The following is a 20,373-nucleotide window of genomic DNA, read 5'->3' on the forward strand; positions in this document are numbered from 1 at the left end:
AGAATGTTTTATACTAAGATTCAGACTCCTACTATCACGAAGATAAGTGGTAGAGAATTATAACTCATCTCTGGTTCCCCAGATTATTTTATCAGTATTGAACATAAATTAACATAGGCAAATACAAAACACACCAGTAAATAAATTTGTTCAGGTGGTTGTTTTTCATGAAGAACATATATTAAGCAGCCACTGTGAAGAAGGATTTGTGAAAGTGTTGAACGTAAATGCCTTCTGCTGGGTAATGCCCTTTTACATTTTACTGTATCTTTCACACCATTCATAGATGTGTCTTCATGTGCTGTCAGATATATAGTGCAGTAGAAAATGCATTCTTATCTAGATCGATCATATATTGTATATCACATATCATATACTTATAAATAGATCTATTATCTCTGTGGCTTAGAGATATGCACCTATCATTACTCCAATGTTGGTGTGAGCAGTACTGTTTTCAGAGAGAGAGATAACAGTAAATTAACCACTTACAAGGCAATATCATTTTCTCAATATCATCAAATTCTATATCTTAAGAAGTTTTATTTTATTTTATTTTATTTTTGAGACGGAGTCTCGCTCTGTCGCCCAGGCTGGAGTGCAGTGGCGCGATCTCGGCTCACTGCAAGCTCCGCCTCCCGGGTTCACACCATTCTCCTGCCTCAGTCTCCCGAGTAGCTGGGACTACAGGCGCCCACAACCGCGCCCGGCTAATTTTTTGTATTTTTAGTAGAGACGGGGTTTCACCGTGGTCTCGATCTCCTGACCTTGTGATCCGCCCGCCTCGGCCTCCCAAAGTGCTGGGATTACAGGCGTGAGCCACCGCGCCCGGCCCAAGAAGTTTTAAAATAAAGAATACAAAGTAGGAAATTTAAAAAAAAATACAATGGAGAAAGAATATTTAAAATCAATAAAGTTTATTTCATGAGTTTTTATTATCATTACAGTTTACTTCACATCAATCAACTGACCTTTCCCATAGGTCAAGTTGATTTGCTTTAAGATTACAGTGAATCCACTTGTAAGTGTATAGAGACAGGGCTAAAGTGGTAACAGTGTCATAAGTTTACTCTGTTTCTAGGAAAGAGCATTTCTTATGACTACAGAAACCTGACCAGGCTTCAGATACCAACTCTTCAGTTTTGACATAGCTGCCTTCACTTCTTTGTTTCTTAGCGTGTAGATTACAGGGTTTAAAATAGGCGTGAAGATGGTGTAGAATACAGCAAGGACTTTGTCAACTGAGTAACTGCTGAAGGGCCACACGTAGATGAAAATGCACGGTCCAAAGAATAAAGTGACCACAGTGATGTGAGCAGTCAATGTGGAGCGGGCCTTCGCCATGCTCGCAGAGGAGCGATTCCTAACTGTAACAAGTATTACAGTGTAGGAGACAACCAAGAGGAGAAAGGAACTCAGAGAGAGAAAGCCACTATCTGCAACTATTAGTAGGCTGACAACATAAGTGTCTGTGCAGGCTAACTTGGTCACTAGAGGAAGGTCACAGAAAAAACTATCTACCTTATTAGGACCACAAAATGGCAGGTTAACAGTGAATGCTAACTGGCTGGTAGTATGGATGAAGCCCACAAACCAGGAAATGAGGACGAGCACAACACATACGCGGCGGCTCATGATCGTCATGTAGTGGAGAGGTTTGCATATAGCAACATAACGGTCATAGGCCATGGAAACTAGGAGCACCATTTCACTGCCAGTGAAGAGATGAGCAAAGAAAATCTGGGCCAGGCAGGCATCAAAAGAAATAGTCTTGCGCTCAACCAGGGAGTCTGCAATCATTTTAGGGGTAGCAAAAGAGGCAACACATACGTCTATAAATGACAGGTTTGCAAGCAGAAAGTACATAGGGGTGTGAAGGCGGGAATCTGAGGTCACAGTGAGGATGATGAGAAAGTTGCCCAACAGAATTGCTAGATAAAATAGTGAAAATATAAGAAACAAGAAAGGTTGGAGCTCTCTTGAACTAGACAGTCCCAGCAATACAAATTCTGTCACCCGAGAATGATTTGTCTCATTCATTGATTTTGGAAGGGACTTAGTTTCAGTTGCCTGAATAGGAGAGAAACAGAGGTCAGTTAATGAAGTGAGCATGGGTTTGATGTTCCAATTACACTTAAACTTTTCAGAATTGCAATTCCTATTCCTATTTATGTGTCTGGGTTTTCATGAGTTATTACAAATTATACAGCTAATGCAGCTAAGTATGGAAGGTTGAGTTAAAAGGGAGCATTGTCAAGGAGATGTTCAACCAACTTGGATATCTAAATACATGAATTTAAGAAATAAATCGACAATTTAAAAATGAATTTGAGCATCTGAAGTTTTTGTGATACTACAGAAATCCAGTCTAAAAATCTATAGAGACAAAATCTAAACCAATTTTTCTAAAGTAAATGATGTAAAAATTTTTTAAACATCTGCCACAGAGGAAGATAATTTCACAAACTTAATGATGACTAAAAAAGTTAGACACAGAAGAGTATACACTGTGTTGGTCTATTTCAATGAAGTTCAAAAATGGCAAAACTAAGGTGTAGAAAAACCACATAGCAGTTATCCTTAAGGGACAGGAAGTGGAAACGAGAGGGGCTTCTGAAGGGTTGGTAATATTCTTTCTTGATGTGGTTGATAGTTACATGGGAGTGTTTACTTTATGAAAACTTACTGAAATATGAACTTTTGCTTTTTTCACTTTTGTCTACATAAGTTGCATAATTAAGAAAATTAAAACAAGAGAGAAAGAGAGGCAGCATTAGATTTGTGTAAGAGAGCTCACAGGAGGAATCATTGCCTTAAGTGATTATATCTTATTTCTTCTCTACAGTTAAAAATTATATAAACTACAGTACAAAACCCTGGCAAAATTGAAGGCCCCAAATATTATTGAAACTCTTTTATGATTCAGCTCTTCATGGAGTTCTACTTTATCGTGAAACCTAGCACACTGGTTCCTTTCAATTAATCCCTGAAGCTATGAAGCTTCTTTAAACTTACACATTGGTGTTATTAACCATAGACATTTTATTAAGCTATGATTGACATTTGATTTGATGTGATGTGGCTTAACAATTTATAAGTTATATTGCTTGCTATAAATACTAATATAACTAATAAGGTATGTTATTACGAATTCAGACCAGGAAAAATCTGATTTTTCTTTTCTACTCAGTTACTCTATATTCTATGTTATCAGAACTTTCTTCCTTTTATGTTACTTTTATTTGTAGAAGCTATTTAGAACTTAGAAAGGTTTATGGTAAATAAAAAAAAATAAAATGTGCATTGTAAAGGAGCATTATATTATCTGATTTTGAAGAATCTTTCTCTACATCTTAATCAGCTCTTGGGAGAGGATCTCTTATATTTTACTCATTTCTAACCACTTGCAATTTTTGATACTAATGTCTTCTTAGATTGTAACTGCAAATTGCTTAGTCTCTCCTTGGGTTAGAATGGAGGGTTTATGTGTAAGAACAGAACATGTGATAAATAGTTTTAACTCCCAGAAACCAAATGTAGACTCACCTCTGTATTTCAAATCTCCAATTCTCCCCCCAAAAATACAAATTTTCTCCATTATTTGCAGGTGATGTGTTCCAAGACCCCTAGTGGATGCTTGAAACCACTGATAGTACTGAACCCTATATAAGCTATATTTTTCCTATACATGCATACCTAAGATAAAGTTTAATTTATAAATTAGGCTCAGTGAGCGATGAACAGTAATAACTAAAATAAAATAAAAAATTACAACAATATACTGTAATAATGTTTATGTGAATGTGTTTCTTTTTTTCTCTCTCTCTCTCAAAATAGGTTAATGTTTTTGGACCACAGTGGACCTCAGGTAACTGAAACTGCTGAAAATAAAACCATGGATAGGGGGGACTCTTGTATTATCACAGATTGTATCAAAACTATGGCTCTAGGCTTTTTAGAAGAGTTTAACAGGTGGAACTTGTAGGTAGAGCAGGCTACAGAAAAAAATACACCAATCTCGCTTTCTTCTCACTTCCCAGAAGCCCTGGCCCTTCAATCCTGTGACATAAATACTGCATTGAATCCCTAAGGCATGAATAGAAGTAAAATCTAACAAAATCAGTGAATAAGAGTTCATAGGTACTCCATCAGAAAGAGCAAAGCCATAAGCACAGGGAATGAGTGTCCTAGGGAGACCCTCCGGTGCTACAGCAGATAAGGGCATCAGGAGGCATTTCTGAGCACAGAAACTTCCTGGCGTCTTTAGGCTAAAACACCTAATCCAACTGTGTGAAAGACAGTCATAAGAATCATCCTCCCAGTAGCTTTTCTGACTCTTTTGCAGAGCTCTATTGTTCCATTTTCATCGGCTTCTTCAGGTGCTCAGAAAAAGACTCTGTTTTTCACGGAGAAAAACATTGGGCAAATTGATTCAACCAAGAACTTTCTTAGTACATAAGATGAAAGTGGTGGAACACATGAACTCTAAACTTGTTTCTTACCTATATCCATTCTTGTTTAGTTCACTTGCTTTATATAAATTTAAATGCCTGCTTTTCCCCAGGCACTGTGCTATGCACTGGTGATAAAGCAGTTAGGTTTATAACTTGCCTCCCTAAAAATTATTTGCTAATATTAATAACTCTTTGTTTATTTAGACAAGCTGATGAATTCACTTCCCTTTACCCCCAGTACATTCCCTATTAGATAAAATTGACTGTCTTTTTTTTCCCAATAAAATCACTGTACTTCAGTGAAAACAAAGCTATTATTTTAAAATGTTCTATGTTGTATCATTGGGTAACTGTGTGATGCTGAGCAGTTCCTTTAGCCTTTCAAGACTATTATGATCAAATATTAAATCTTGAGGCTATTAACCTCAAAGAGACACTAAACATATTTCTTAAAAGATTATGTAGATGAAAATTATTTAACCAACTGTAGTGACTAAGTATATGTATGCATTCTTAGTAATGTATTATTTTAGATCAGAAGAAGAAAATATTTTCCCATAATTTTACATTATGTGGTCTGACTCACACAAGAATGAGTTTCCAATAAGTAGATGTGCTTATGTAAAGACCTTTTTTAAAAAGAAGTTCTTGAAAATTTGAAGATGGATTAATGCATGTATAAAGGGCTGTGCTAGGCAAACCTCAGTTCCCTCCTATTTTAAATTCTGTCAAGTGAATCTTGCCTCAATATTTCTATCTCAGATATTATGACTGACAGATGAAGTGAAATAAATAGGTATCATATGCAGGGGTCACCAAACTCTACCAGTTCAAAGAGGTATCTTTCACAAACTTCCCAATATTGCTGTTCCCCTGACCCTCCCACTCCAAATGCAGATCAGAGAAATAGCAGTCTCTGTTATAGACTATATTAGAGACAAACGCTGGTGCATGGTCTTCAGAAGGATGCTGACAAAACACTTTCACTTACCTAAGATGAAATGGAAAGTGTGGAGCTATCCTATAATCTATAGTCATTAATGCTTGGGAAGAATTTCATTGTTATTCCACATCTCCTAAGAAAACAGAACAATCCCTGAGGAGGTAAGTCATAAAGAATTTACTTCTAAATAAGACAGAAGTGGATTCAGGGTGTCTGTAGCTGAGTTGTCTTCAAGGAGGTGAGACGGGTCTGAATGCTGTATCTTCATCTAAGTCTTAGGCAACTAGAGGAGCATTTGGAGCAGTCGGGAATCTGAAAGGAGAAAAAGAGTAGACTGAAAAGAAATGCTGAAAACAAAATCTTCTGCTTCACAGTTTTGCAAAGGATTCAGCCTCACTGGAGCTATAAACTGGAGACTGTTTTAGGAAGTACCACCAATAATAGTGATTTTTGTGTGATTTGGGACCTGTAAAGACTCTGAAGTAGTAGGAATATTGCATCATTTTATCCAAAATTTCATCAGGGAAGATTTAGGGTTTTCTTCCTTTCATCTGACTTTCCCTTGATTCAAAGTGTAGGTGACTTTTTACTTGCTTCTCACAGATGTGTTTTATATATATATATATAAAATCATTACATAACTAAATCAAACATCTTGTACAGTAGTGATATAATGAATTTGCCATAATAGTAGTAATATTTTACAATATATTTTAAGGAATTATACATGGGATAGCTTTTGTTCACAAATAGAATATATATCCAGCAAGAAATGTTGAATTTCATTAGTGGTTTATATTACTACTTTCTAGTCATCGATTAAGAAGGACCATTGTAAACTATAAGCTTTAAAAACCTGAAGTTCAGATCAATGGATGCTGTCCAACGACATTATGGACTATTAAAAATGTATTAGCCATATTGAGTACAATGTACACTACTTGTGTTTGTGGATGATAGGTGCGCTAAAAATCTTATACTTCACTACTATATAATTTATCAGTGTAACCAAAAACCACTTGTATCCTAAAAGCTATTGAAATAAAAGAATACATTAATTTTTAAAAATGAAATACATATATTAGCCTAGGATATAGAAAATATATTTTCCAATTCTATCTTTCACTAAATAACTTTATAATTGTAAGTAAATTACATGCCCTCCCAGGTGCTCTGTGTTTCCTCAAAAAAGAGTAGAATTCCCTCTCCCAAACGCATTGTCCAGTTTTTGAAAAACATGATCCAAAATGAGTAAGTCAATTCAAAGATAAGAATAATTATAAAAGATTATATTGAAATTAATGTATATCCAATTAAAATGGTAAAACACCTGGTTTTAATAAAGTCATGCAGCAATTACTCTTCGGAGTTAGGTATTGGGACAACAGTAGGTAAAATGGGCACAGACTATTCAAAGATTAATTTAAAACAATATGGAGGAAAATTGACTGTCTCTGGTCTCTGTTCTCTGTTCTGACTCAATCCCTGTCCTTGGCCTTAAAATGTCAGCACCTACCCAGGAAAACAAACTTCACCGGGAGCCATTGGATGAGGGACAAAGATAGAGAACCCATGTCTTTCCAGACTTCAGTCCTCACCCTTTACACTCAAGTATCAGTATACTCAGCACACTGATATAAGAAAAGCCATCACAATTATTACAAGCTAATTAGGAATTTGACGTCACTGGGCTGTAGTGACCAAAAGACCCAGAGGAGAGTTGTGATGGCAGAAATCACCTTAATCAGGGATAATTATGTGAGACAATTTGTTTGCCCACAAGAATTAAGTGCATCACCTTGAGGATTTCGCAAACGGAAGAAGCAGCAGGCCTAATGGAAATGCTTTGTTCTGTAAGAGATGTAACACTTTTTTTTTTTAAAGCAATGAGTAATTTTGTTAGCTAATTCTTTATGCTTCTGAAGAGGTTTAGAAAAGCACTATTGGGAGTGTCAAAAAATGATGGGGATTCATCATGTGACTGTGCATATTACATGGCAAACACCTTGGCATTTTGATAGCTTCACAAGAGCCATATGCTTGGTTTCTAGGGCAAGGATTCTAGAGTAAAAAAGTGAAAGCTGCTTTATTAATACAATAGAAATGCTGTATCCTACAGAGTAGATTCTAGTAAAGAAACTCCAAATAATTTTGCAAAAATTTATATTTCTGAGTTCAAATAAAGAATCTGAGCATTAATGGGACTCTAGATTCATAACACAAAACTCAAAACTCTGGTACCATGCAATCTAGATGTGTCATGATAAAAGGTCCTCTGTGCACCCCCTTTACAGATAGCCACTTCCCCTTCCTCAAACACCTAGAAACCATTAATCTGTTTTCTGTGCCTACAGATTTGCCTTTTCCAGAACATGATACAAATGAAATTGTACAATGTATAGCCTTTTCAACTGTCTTCTTTCATTTAGCAATACACATTTAAGATTCATTCTTCTTGTTGCATGGATTAATAGCTCATTCTTTTTTATCATGGAATAGTATCCCATTGTATTATCTACCACAGTTTGAGTATCCATTTTTATATTGAAGGACTTCTTGGTTGCTTTCTCTCTGTTTTTGGTGATTATGAATAAAACTGCTATAAACATTTGTTTGTAGGTTTCTATGTTTATGTTATTTTTCAGGTCAGGTGGAAGATACGATTAGATAAGAAGATATGTTTGATTCTATCTATTTTAAACTCTGAAATTAGGTGCAAACAGATAAGGATTGGTATGTCTTCATGACTGATTAAGCACTTTATCACATGACATGCTTCTCTTTACTTTTGATTATATTTTTTCTTCTGAAATCTACAGTCAGATATTGATATGACTGCTTTAGCTCCTTTATAATTACTATTTGCATTGTATTGTACATCTTTGTTCATCTTTTTATGTTTAAGTAGTCTGTGTCTTTATATTTAAAATGGATTCAAGGTAGGCAGCAAATAGTTGGCTCTTGCTTGCGTTGTTCATTCTAGCAATGTCTGCCTTTTAGTAGACTTCTAATACTGTTTACATATAATGTGAATGATATGTTCAGTTTATATCTACTACGTTGCTATTGTTTTTTTAATTTGGGACTTCCTTAACTTTCCATTTTTGTAGTAGAATTCTGTCAACCATGATATGCCTTGCTTTTGTTTGACTTGAAAAGTTTTCACTTCTCTTTCATTTTGAAGGATATTTTTCATACTTAAATGATTGTGTTGACTGTGTTGTTTTCGTTCTGTTTTTTAACAATTGTAATCCCGTTTTATACTAGTAAGTATTCAGTTATTTGAATTCTGGTTTTTCAGCATGTGGTTGTTCTTTTATCCATAGCCACTGTAAGATGTTTTCTGTATGACAAGTTTCCCGTATGAATTGTGATATGTCTTCTTGTGATTTTCTTTTGATTTATCTTGCTTGAGGTTGGTAGAACTTCTTGACTTTTTTAATTATAACTTTCAATCAAATTCAGAACATTTTGGTCCCCATTTTTAAATATATATTTTCCTATATGTTCCTTTTATCCTTTCCTCTGGAACTCCAATTACATATGTGTTAGGCCAATTGGCATTCTCTTACATATTACTGTGACTCTGTTCAATTTTTTCTTTCATATCTTTGTCTCTGTACTTTGGTTTAGAGATTTTCTATTGCTGTGTCTTCTAGTTTACTGATAATTTCCTTTGTGGTGTCTAACATTTTTCACCTCATGAAATTTTGATGTTGTTAATATATTCCATTCCTCTCTTCATTCTGTTTATATTTTTATTTATATATTTGAGCATATTTATGAGAGCTCTCTTAAAGTTATTTTATTCTAATTTCCACATCTTGATAATTTCTGAGCTTATCTGAATCAATTTCCAATTCTACTCATTATGATGTATATTTTTATGCTTCATCACATTTATTGATGGTGGAAACTAAAAATATTTCTGAGTGCTGGATTCTTTCTTTTTTTATTCAAAAGTAGTAGTCTTTGTTCAGTCAGCAAAGTTACTTATGGGCTAGGCTAATTATGTCATTTTATTTTAAAATATTTTAGGATGAGTTTAGAGTAGACTTCTCTAAGCTACTTTAGCCTTGGTATTAAGGAATTATCTGATATTTAAGGAATTGCCCAGGATCGACTAAGGTCTTAGGTATTTTTATGTTATGTTATTTATTTATTTAGATGGAATTTTCACTCTTGTTGCCCAGGCTGGAATGCAATGGTGCTATCTCGACTCACCGCAACCTCTGCCTCCTGGGTTCAACTCATTCTCCTGCCTCAGCCTCCCAAGTAGCTGGGATTACAGGCATCTGCCACCAAGCCCGGCTAATTGTATTTTCAGTAGAGACAGAGTTTCTCCATGTTGGTCACGCTGGTCTCGAACTCCCAACCTGAGGTGATCTACCCGCCTTGGCCTCCCAAAGTCCTGGGATTACAGACATGAGCCACCGCGCCTGGCCAGTCTTGGGAATTCTTTAAACTCACGAAGTTATAGAGTTCCTATATCCCATTGTAAGGATATAGAATTTTTAACTCTCTCAGTTCAGCTTATAGCTCTACAAAATTTTTCCTAGATTTTAGGAGCTTTAGCCTTTGTTTACTCATCTTACTATTCAATAACTCAAGTGGGCCCCATAGAAATGTCTGGAGAGTTTTTTCTGTGTAATTTTTCTGTTTTGTGGTGGTGGTTGTTGTTGTCCTGGATGTAGATTTTGGCCATCATCAACCTTCTGAGCTCCATTTTCTGTATTCTCACTCATCAGTCAGTTGTGCCCTGCTTTGAATTACCTGTGCTGCCCTGAAATGTAGAAAGTACCTCCGTGGAGGAAACTGGGTTGATCATAACATTAACCTTATGTTTTATTCTCTCAAGGATCTTAGTCTTGTGTTGCATGTAGACCAGTGATTAAACACAATGTAGTGATATATTTTATCCAGTTTTCTTGTTGCATAATTATGAAGGGAAATTAAATCCAGTAGTACCTCATGGCTGGAAGTGGAAATTCATACTGTCTTTTTTTTTAAATAAAAAAAATCATGAATACTGTTTACTTCTCTTTTAAAATGATTTATAATTCATTTACCATGAAATTTACCCTTTTAAAGTGTACAGTTCAGTAAATTTTATCATATTAACAAGGTTATGCAGCTATCACTACTGTCTAACTCTAAAACATTTTCCACAACCCCAAAAGAAACCCTGTAACCACTAGCATTTACTTCCCATTTTCCCTAAATGCAGCCCTTGGATACCATTAAACTATTTTCTGACTCTTTGGGATTGTCTATTCTGGACATTTTAATAAGTGATATGACATAATAATAATGTGTCTGGCTTCCTTAACTTGGCATATTGTTTTTAAGTTTCATCCATGTTATGGCATGTATCAATACCATATTCCCTCTTATAGCTATGTAATATTCCATTGTAAGGATATAGAAATTTTGTTTATTCATTCATCAGTTGATGGGAATTTGGGTTGTTTCCAGTTTTGATTGTTGATAGTACTGCTGCTATGAATACTTGCGTACAAGTTTTTGGATAAACATCTTCTTTCTCTGAAATGAAATAAAATGAAATAGAAACCTATGAACTCTGACTAGAATTGGAATTTCTGGGGCATATGTTTCACTTTTTAGGGAACTACCCAGCAGATTTCCAGAGTGACTACACCAATTTACATTCTTACAGGCAACAGATGAGGAATTTAATTTCTTGACAATTTTGACAGCATTTGTTATCTTCCATTCTTTAAATTACTTACAGCTATCCTAATGGTTGTGAATTGGTATATCATTGTAGTTTAAATTTCCATTTTATTAACAACTAATGGTGTTGAGCAATATTATGTGGTTAAGTTTATGTGCATATCTTGTTTGGAGAAAAGTCTATTCAAATTCATTGCCCATTTTTAAGTGGGTTATTTGTCTTTAGTTGTTATTTTTTAGAGTTCTTTATATATTCTGGATACAAGACCCATGTCAGACATAAGTTCACAATCTTTTTTTCATTTGGTGAGTTTTCTTTGAACTTTCTAGATTGTGTCATTTAAACCTCAACAGTTTTTAATTTTGATAAAATTAATTATCTATTTTTCTTTGGTTAATTGTGTTTTAGGTGTCAAATCAGAGAATTATTGCCTAATCCAAAGTCACAAAGATTTACATATGTTTTAGTATGTTGTGTTTTCATTTTCATCTTAAAGCATTTTATAATTTCCCTTGTAATTCTTTCTTTGGTCCAATGGATATTAGAAATATGTTGTTGAACTTCCACTATTTGTTAATTTTTCAAGTTTTACTGTGTTACTGATCTCTAATTTCATTCCATTGTAATCAGAAAACATAGTTGGCATGATTTTAATCCTTTTAAATTTAGTGAGACTTCGTTTAGGGCCTAATATATGGTCTATCCTGGAGAATGTTCTATGTGCACTTGAGGAAACTATGTATTCTACTGTTGTTTGGTGGAGTGTTCTATAAACACATTGTCTATTTGGCTTACAGAGTTTTTCAAGTCTTTTATTTCCTTGCTGATTTTCTATCTTAGTGCTCTACTTAAAATTAAAAGTATTAACATTTTTGTCCATTATTGTCAGTCTATTTCTCCCTTGAATTATGTAAGTTTTTTCTTTATGTATTTCAGGACTCTGTTGGCATTTAATGAAATAATAACATACACACATGTGTACCAAGTTGTTTAATCTTCTTGATGGGTTTATGCTTGTATCATTACACAATGTTCTTTCTCTTTCTCTATTAAGACTTTTTGTTATAAAGTCCATTTTATCTGATGTTGACATATCCACTCCAACTCTCTTTTGCTTACAGTTGGCATAGTTTCTCTTTTTTCATGAATCTTCTGTCAACCTATTTGTATGTTTGAATCAAAAGTGAGTTTTTTTATAGGCATCACATAGATAAGTCGTGTTTTCAATCAATGCTGCTTATATCTGCCTTTTAATTGAAGTATTTAATCTATTTATATTTAGTCATTAATAATAAGGTAGGGCATCTTCTACTCTGTTATTTGTTTCTGTATGTCTCATATCTTTTATGTTTCTCTATTTCTTATTAATTCTTCCTTCATGTTAAACATATATTTGCTAGCATATTGGTTTAATTCTCTTTTATTAGTGGTTTCCATGGAGCTTACAATTATCACCTTAACTTACAACAATCAAATTTAGATTAATATCTATTTAATTTCAAAAATATTTTTAAAACTTTGCTTCTGATATATAGCTCTGTTTTTTCCTCTTCTCCCGGCTGTTATTGTCATGCAAATTACATCTTTATATATTTTGAGCTGAACAACAAGTGGGTTTGTAGGTGTTTCTTTGTGAAGTTATCTTCTAAATCAGATAAGAGAAAAAAGTATTACAAATAAAATATATATTTATGTATTTTACATTGACATATGCCTTTACCTTTATTAGTCCTCTTTATTTCTTCATAAGTATTCAAGTTACTGTCTAGGACTTTTATTTCAACCTAACGGGCTCTTTTTAGTATTTACTGTTAAGAACCAGACTACTTTTCTTTAATAAATGTTCCCTGGGTTGCTGTAAGCCTTTCTTTAATCTCCAGGGTTTGGAAACTGTGGCTCTGTAAATTTTTGTCAATTTTTCATTTCTTTATTGAAGAGGGATTTTTGTTTAGCTCCTTGCTTTATCATTTTTGGTGGCATAACACTCTATTTTGTAGGGTGTTTTTTCTTTTACCATTTTTACTGGATAGATATTCGGTAGAAAATAAATCATTCTACCAAAAATGCACATGCACTTGTGTGTTCATCACTGCACTATTCACAATAGCAAAGACATGGAATCAACCCAGGTGCCCATCAATGGTATAACAGATTGGATTTTTTAAATGGTAAATATATACCATGGAATACTACACAACTATAAAAAAGTGTGAAATCGTTATTTGCAGCAACGTGGATAGAGCTGGAGGCCATAATCCTAAGTAAATTAACTCAGAAACAGAAAACCAAGTATAACACGTTCTTACTTAGAAGTAGGAGTTAAACATTGAGCTCATATAAATATAAATATGGTAACAATAGACACTGTGGACTATAAGAGGGTGAAAAGGGAGCTTGGTTTAAAAACCGCCTATCAGGTAGTATGCTTACTACCTGTGAGATCCATACTCAGTATTTAAGTTTTGGAGTATGGATCTCATCACATGTGTGAGCATCACACAAGATTCCCCTCTACACATATATCCCCTGTATCTAAAATTAAAATTGAAAAGAAAAAAAAGTCTCCAGGGATTTTCATGATCAGATAAATTTGACAACCCCTCAACTGGTTGACCTCTAAAGTCCTTTCGAATTAGATGTGCTGAGAACCTCACCTCCTCACCTCATGTGCTGTGAACCTCACCTCCTTCTACTTTAGGTTTACATTTTTGGCTTTTTTGTTAAAATTATTTTTGCCTTCTGAATTGGTATTTCAAATAAGTTGAGCAGATAACAGTGTCATTCCTAGATAGCATTGTGGGTTTATGGCTGATTTAAACTTTGCAGTCATATACACTTTTTATATTCCTTATTTATGAAAGTTTTCTTTACAACAATAACTATTTTTAAACAGTTTTTTCTACCTATTGAAGTAACTATATATAGTATGTATATATACATACTATATACATATACATACTATATCTACATACCATATATACATATATACATACATAAAACTATATACATACTATATGTAGTTTTTTTATTCTGTTAATACAGGGAATTATATTAAATTATAATCAAATGTTCATTCAGTTCACCATCAACATTGCATTGCTGTGTAATCTCAAATGGATAATATTTTATTATGTTTTCCTGAATTTGTACTGCTCTGTTTTTAAAGGAATTTTGTATTTTTGTTTTTGAGTGAGATTGGCCTATAATTTTTCCTTCTTAGATGACCCTTTTCAAATTTTGAAGTCAGAATTATTCTAGCTCATTATGTGAGTGGAGCAACGTTCTCTCAGAAAGAGGAAACAATGTCAGTCTGTTTCAGATGATACTTTATTAATTTTTTAATTTTAATTTTCAATTTTGTGGGTAGATAGTAGGTGTTCAGATGATACTCTTGCACTGAGAAAATCAACAGTTTCTTTTCTCCTTATGATTCGCTTTGCCCATTTATATTTTCCAGAGTTCATCATGTTCAAAATACATATATATATATATGCTATATATATATATATATATGCATTTAGTTTTATGTTACAAAATCAAGAAAGAAAGTATTCAAGATAGACTCCTAGAAATACAATTATCAGCTCATGAATATGGACATAATTTGATAAATACAGCAAATTGCTTTATAAAAGTTGTTCAGTAATTTTTGACCAAATAGAGCTTCCATGTTTTCAAATTTTCAGTCTTATTTAGTAATATCCTTTTGTTTTACTCTTTATTAATCTAATAGGAGTTCATTTTTATTATCTATTAGATTTTTTTTGCTACTTTTGTTTTCTATTTATATATATTTAAAAATATTCTACTCATAATGTTTGACTCACAAAACTTTATAAGTAATAAAATAAGTTCAAGAGAGAGCGTTAAGTTCTAAAAACATATATAATGGGTAAGCGAACATATGCCAATGTTCTCTTGGCATGAGTCTTGGCTGTGTCTTGATTTTAACCTGCTAAGAGATGTTAACACACGTAAAGAAAGACTATATCCAGCACCAATTGTGTGGATAAATAACAGAGGAAGTAATTAAGATAACGGATAGCAGTGACTATCTCAACATTGTTCAGGTAGATCTTTTTCTATCAGTCTTTCAGAGTCTGGTAACCTCACACATGCCAAGCAAATAACCAAAACTTTTCAATTAACACAGATTTATCAAACCACTCCCAAGTAATTTGACTTCTGTTCTAATCATGATGCTGTGGTTAATTAACTTCACAATTTTATTTTTTATTGTAATTTGACAAATTTCTTCAAATTTCTTGCAATTAACAATTTGGGGTTTCTAGGTCTATGAGTATGGGGTCAAAACTTAAACTGGCACAATTCATTAAGTTAATATCACTTATCTGATTTTCTGGTGGTTTGCCAGCTAAATGTCCTCTCCTGGCCATGTAATTCTGCAACCTTTATAAAGATTAAGTCCTTTTTCATTATACATTTCTGTGATTCTTTGCTTCTTTAATATGCAATTATTTCTACAAGGCCAAAGGCCTTTCTTCATCTCTTTTGTGTGTACACATATTCTGAAATAAGTTAAGTTTTAAGAATTGCTAAAATGCATTGAGTTGCTTTAGACAAAACTGAACATTAACACAATGGGATTATTATTAGGTTGGTGCAAACATAATTGTGGTTTTTGCAATTACTTTTAGTTATGAAAACTGCAATTACTTTTGCACTAACCTACAAATTCAACGTGTGTTTTATTATATATTCTACTTGCCCTTATTATCTGTTAATAAACATTTTATTGCTATCCTGATAAGCTTAAAAGCTTTTATGGAACAAGGGCCTATGACTTTTACCTCTTTACTTAGATAACTGTCATTGCCCATTATAATTCTATTGATAGAAACCTTTAATCAATGTCAGTTTAGTAAAGTAGCACCCAATGAAGTAATTCCACACTTGGAAAAGTAAATGTGAAAAGAAGATCAGATTGTTACAGAGTGCAATGAATGAGTCACATAAGCTAAGACTTAGAGATGGACAATCTAGTTTTTCACTGGCTTCCAATCCCATCATTCAAAATGCCACATTTGTGAAAAACAAGGGTAGAAATCACCTGAATATCAATTGCTCTGGGAAGCGTATCTTTTTTATGGCACTTGCTACATGTGCTTGCATGTTAAACTTTTGATACATTAACAACTATGGTAAAAAAAAAAATAGGACAATATTTGCCCTAGGGACTCATGATCTATTTTAAGTAATAAAAACAAAACACATAATCATATCTTTAGTTCAAAAATTACAAGTTTGAATTGGAAGCTATCATAAACAGAATAAACTCTTCAAGCTCGAATTTTATGATGCAGTGATGACAGTGCCAGATGCTGTGGCTGATCAAAGACTGAATCAATCATGTGATGACCCTCTTTCTCTTATTCTTTCTAATGTTTGATGAGCTATTTCTGAAGTTTCAATTAAAGTTTGAGAAAAAGAGAAGCATGTGATATATTTTCTAATTACCAATGTATATATTTTCTGCAACTACTTTGAAAATTACACTCCCAAATGAAATTAAGTAAACAAAATCACTGGCTATTCAGATACCTTGCAGTCATTGTCAGTTGATGACAGGTTTATTATTAGTGGCGTAATGAGAGTTTGTAAGTGCTATGACATTTCTTCCAGAGAGTGTAAGAGTAGTCTTCTAATTTTAACTATGGACTTGGTTATATTTATTATCCTATAATTGATACTATAGTATTTCATATGTTTAAATTCTAGCACAAATAATAAGTATGACAAAAGACAGATTTGATAAGCATTAATGCCTTATTTGTGAATATAAAATTTTACCTTTATAACATTAAGTTGTTAGCCAGAATCATTATGAACTGTAACTGATGAGGTAAAGCAGCACTTTTTAGAGTGTTCATATCGCCTTTTATGTCAAAGCAAATTCTGTTCAGTGGCGCGATCTTGGCTCACTGCAGTCTCGACCTCCTGGGTTTGAGTGATCCTCTTACCTCTGCCTCTCAAGGAGATATTTTTTAATGGTGCCTGTATAAGGGGAAAAACTGCTTATGAGTTTTAATGCATGTATTTGCAGCTTTAGGGAGGATGATGTGAGACACAGAATATAGGAACTGGCATCATAAAATTCTGCACTGTGTTTGCCAACTCCAGATCACCATATTCAGGCCCTCTAATTCAGTCTAGTAAAAAACTATTTGTGATATAAACACAGTAACAATAATCAAATATGTTAATTTCAAAGCCCAAAAGTAGAAATTTGTATTACTTCTTTGTAATTGTCTAAAAACCCTGCTTGGAACCCACATGTCATCTCCTTAGCTTCCTCATGGCTTCCTTTATATCTTTATTCCTCAGAGTATAAATCATGGGGTTAAGGAGAGGAGTGAAGACAGTAAAAAACACAGAGATAAATTTGTCAACTGGGAAACTTTCAAAGGGCCAAATATAGATGAATATTAATGGGCCAAAGAATAGAAGCACAACAGTAATGTGGGCAGACAGAGTGGAAAGGGCCTTGGACGTCCCATCAGAGGCTTGGCGATGCACAGTAGCAAGGATGATAGTGTAAGAAACGAGCAAAAGGAGGAAACACATAAGTGAGAGCAGACCACTGTTGGTGAGCACCAGGATCTCAAAAACATAGGTGTCTAAGCAGGCAAGCTTGATCACTAGGGGGAGGTCACAGAAAAAATTGTGTTGGGTCCACAGAAAGGCAGATTGACTGTGAATGCCAGGTGGCTGGCTGAGTGTGAGATGCCAATGGCCCAGGAAAACCCCACCAGAACAGTGCACACCCTCGGTTCATTATGGTCATGTAGTGCAGAGGTTTGCATATAGCAATGTATCTATCATAGGTCATGGCAACAAGAAGCACCATCTCACTACCCCCAAAAACATGCAAGAAAAAGATCTGTGACATGCATCCCTGGAAAGTGATGGTCTTGTGTTCATTGAGGAAGTCTGCAATCATCTTGGGAGTGGCAAATGTAGCCTGACACACATCAATGAAAGAGAGATTGCTAAGAAGAAAGTACATTGGGGAATGTAAATGAGAGTCTATAATTACTGTGATGATGATAAGGATGTTTCCCAACACAGCAGCTCCATAAAACACAGAGAAGATAAAGAAAAGGAAGACTTGGAGTCGCCAAGAGCTAGACAGTCCCAACAAAATGAATTCAGTAACCACTGACTTATTACTCCATCCATTAACTGAATCTGGGCTGCTGAAGTTATCTAGAGGGAAAAAAAGATAATTGAGATAGATTAAGAATAAGCTTTTTACCATTTTGCAAATCAAATAGATGCTTTGATTCTAATCAATATAAAAATGAAAAGGTGAGGCTATAAGACAATGAGTATTCACATGATTGTTAATAATTAATATTTTCCCTGGGCTCACTTAGATAATTATCTGAATTATTATTTACTTTTGCCTTTATGCTTTGCCAAGATAGATAGATGGATACAGAGAGAGAGAAATTTATCTAACAGATAAACCTATATAGAAAGAGAGAAGTCGAGAGATAGAAAGAGAGAAGTCGAGAGATAGAAAGAGAGAAGTCGAGAGACTTGCCATTGTATTCTAAAATGTTTTTGTAGAAATATGCAATACCTTAATAGAACTTTGAAAATCATACATACTGTACTTACACATTCAGATTATTAATAGTTGAAAATGAGGAGTCTAGCACCATTTACAGAATCTTGAAGGGACAGGCAATTTGGCCAGGTGTAAAGATATGGAAATCAGCCCAGTTACTTTGATAAATGACATCAAATAAAGGAATGGCATGAGGCCATATATTTGAGGTATCTGCAGCAATAAGAATAGATTGAAATTAATTTGTAACAAACTAGTGTGAGCGAGATACTGCATTTGCTTATCTGTATCAAAAAAATGTAAAGTATACAACAGTGAGTTAAATAATTATCAATGACAGATGTATCTTCCTAGAATCTCAGAAACATACATCCTTTTTAATCAAAAGTGATTCTTTTAGTATCACAGTTGTACTCTTTACCTTTTCAATATGATTCCTCTTTTACAGAAGTTAAGTTTAATATTATTTAAAATGATTGGCTACCTGCTCTTCAAAGACGGGACTAAATGCAATTTCAGATAGCCTAGTAGATTTTCTAATTAAATTTATATTTGAACTACTTACCTTTGCTGATGATTTTACAGCCCCTTCTTACTGTATTTGAGCTAATATCACAATAACAGAAGAGTTTTCCAAAGCCTATTGAATAGCATCTCTGATGTAATTAATTCGTTCAACAAATAATTACAGATTGTCTTTTCTGTACCACTCACTTTTATAGACTCTGGGGGCAAAGCAATGGGAGAAAAAAATAATAAAAACTGTCCCATCCTCATGTAACTTACATCCTAAAGGTGTGGGGGTGGGTGATGTTGGCATAGGCAATTAAAAATAAACAAGCAAAATATGTAGTTAATGACATCTGACATGATATACATATTTATGAATTAAGAGGGGAGAAGTTGAGAGACAGCAAAAAGAGAAAAAAAGATAGTTTGATAATGAAGATAACCACCTTTGTCAAAGGAATGTATTTATTGAATAGTGCCATGGAGCAAATAAAGCAGAACAAAGGAATATGGACTATAACCAGGTGATCAGTAAAAGTCTCACTAGGCATGTTACATTTCAGAAAGACTAAAGAAAAATGAGGAGCAAGCCTTGAGGAAATCCACTTCAGACCAAGAAAATAGCAAGTATATGCAATACTTATTTGTGAAAAATAAGCATTCCCTTGGGAAACATCAGTGTAATTTTGCAAGTTTATTAGAAATTAATTAAATGAAAATTTAGTTTTTAACCTTATTATGGACTTGACATGCAAAATTGACTTTTTTGAATAATATTCTCCTCATAGGCTTAAGCATGTTTATAATTTTAGGGAACTATAAGTTTAGTCTTAAAATATAGATACACACTAACAACTAGCCTTTTTATTTTCTAGAATAATTATGGATATAAAATTGTTTTTGAAATTATCTATTGACATATGTATGCATATGTATATATGTCCATGTACAGAATTTGAAAATGATTTTATAATTTTGATATAAGTGCATGATGGTAATTTTATCTAATTTTATTCAAAATAAAATGGAAACAATCTGTTTTCTCAAAGAAGAGCCTAGCCAGATCCCAGAAGCTATGTGGAGTTCCCTGTGTGTCTACAATAATAGTCAATAGTTGAGACAGACACTCATGGCACGACTTTCAAATATTGAGGTCATTAAAAACATAAAAATTAGT

The 20,373-nt window shown here is 33.7% G+C and overlaps 1 protein-coding gene and 1 pseudogene across 1 annotated transcript; both read right to left on the reverse strand.

The window, feature by feature from the left end:
- Window positions 1-1,066: 1,066 nt before the first annotated feature.
- On the reverse strand, window positions 1,067-2,112 carry OR4K15 (olfactory receptor family 4 subfamily K member 15). Its single transcript, XM_028850556.2, has one exon. The coding sequence runs from the start codon at window positions 2,110-2,112 to the stop codon at window positions 1,078-1,080; it is 1,035 nt and encodes a 344-aa protein (XP_028706389.2). The 3' UTR covers window positions 1,067-1,077.
- A 15,277-nt stretch (window positions 2,113-17,389) lies between these two features.
- LOC100423116 (olfactory receptor 4K1-like) lies at window positions 17,390-19,506 on the reverse strand (annotated as a pseudogene).
- Window positions 19,507-20,373: the final 867 nt, after the last annotated feature.

The sequence above is a fragment of the Macaca mulatta genome, chromosome 7 (genome assembly GCF_049350105.2).
Source record: "Macaca mulatta isolate MMU2019108-1 chromosome 7, T2T-MMU8v2.0, whole genome shotgun sequence".
NCBI lineage: Eukaryota > Metazoa > Chordata > Mammalia > Primates > Cercopithecidae > Macaca > Macaca mulatta.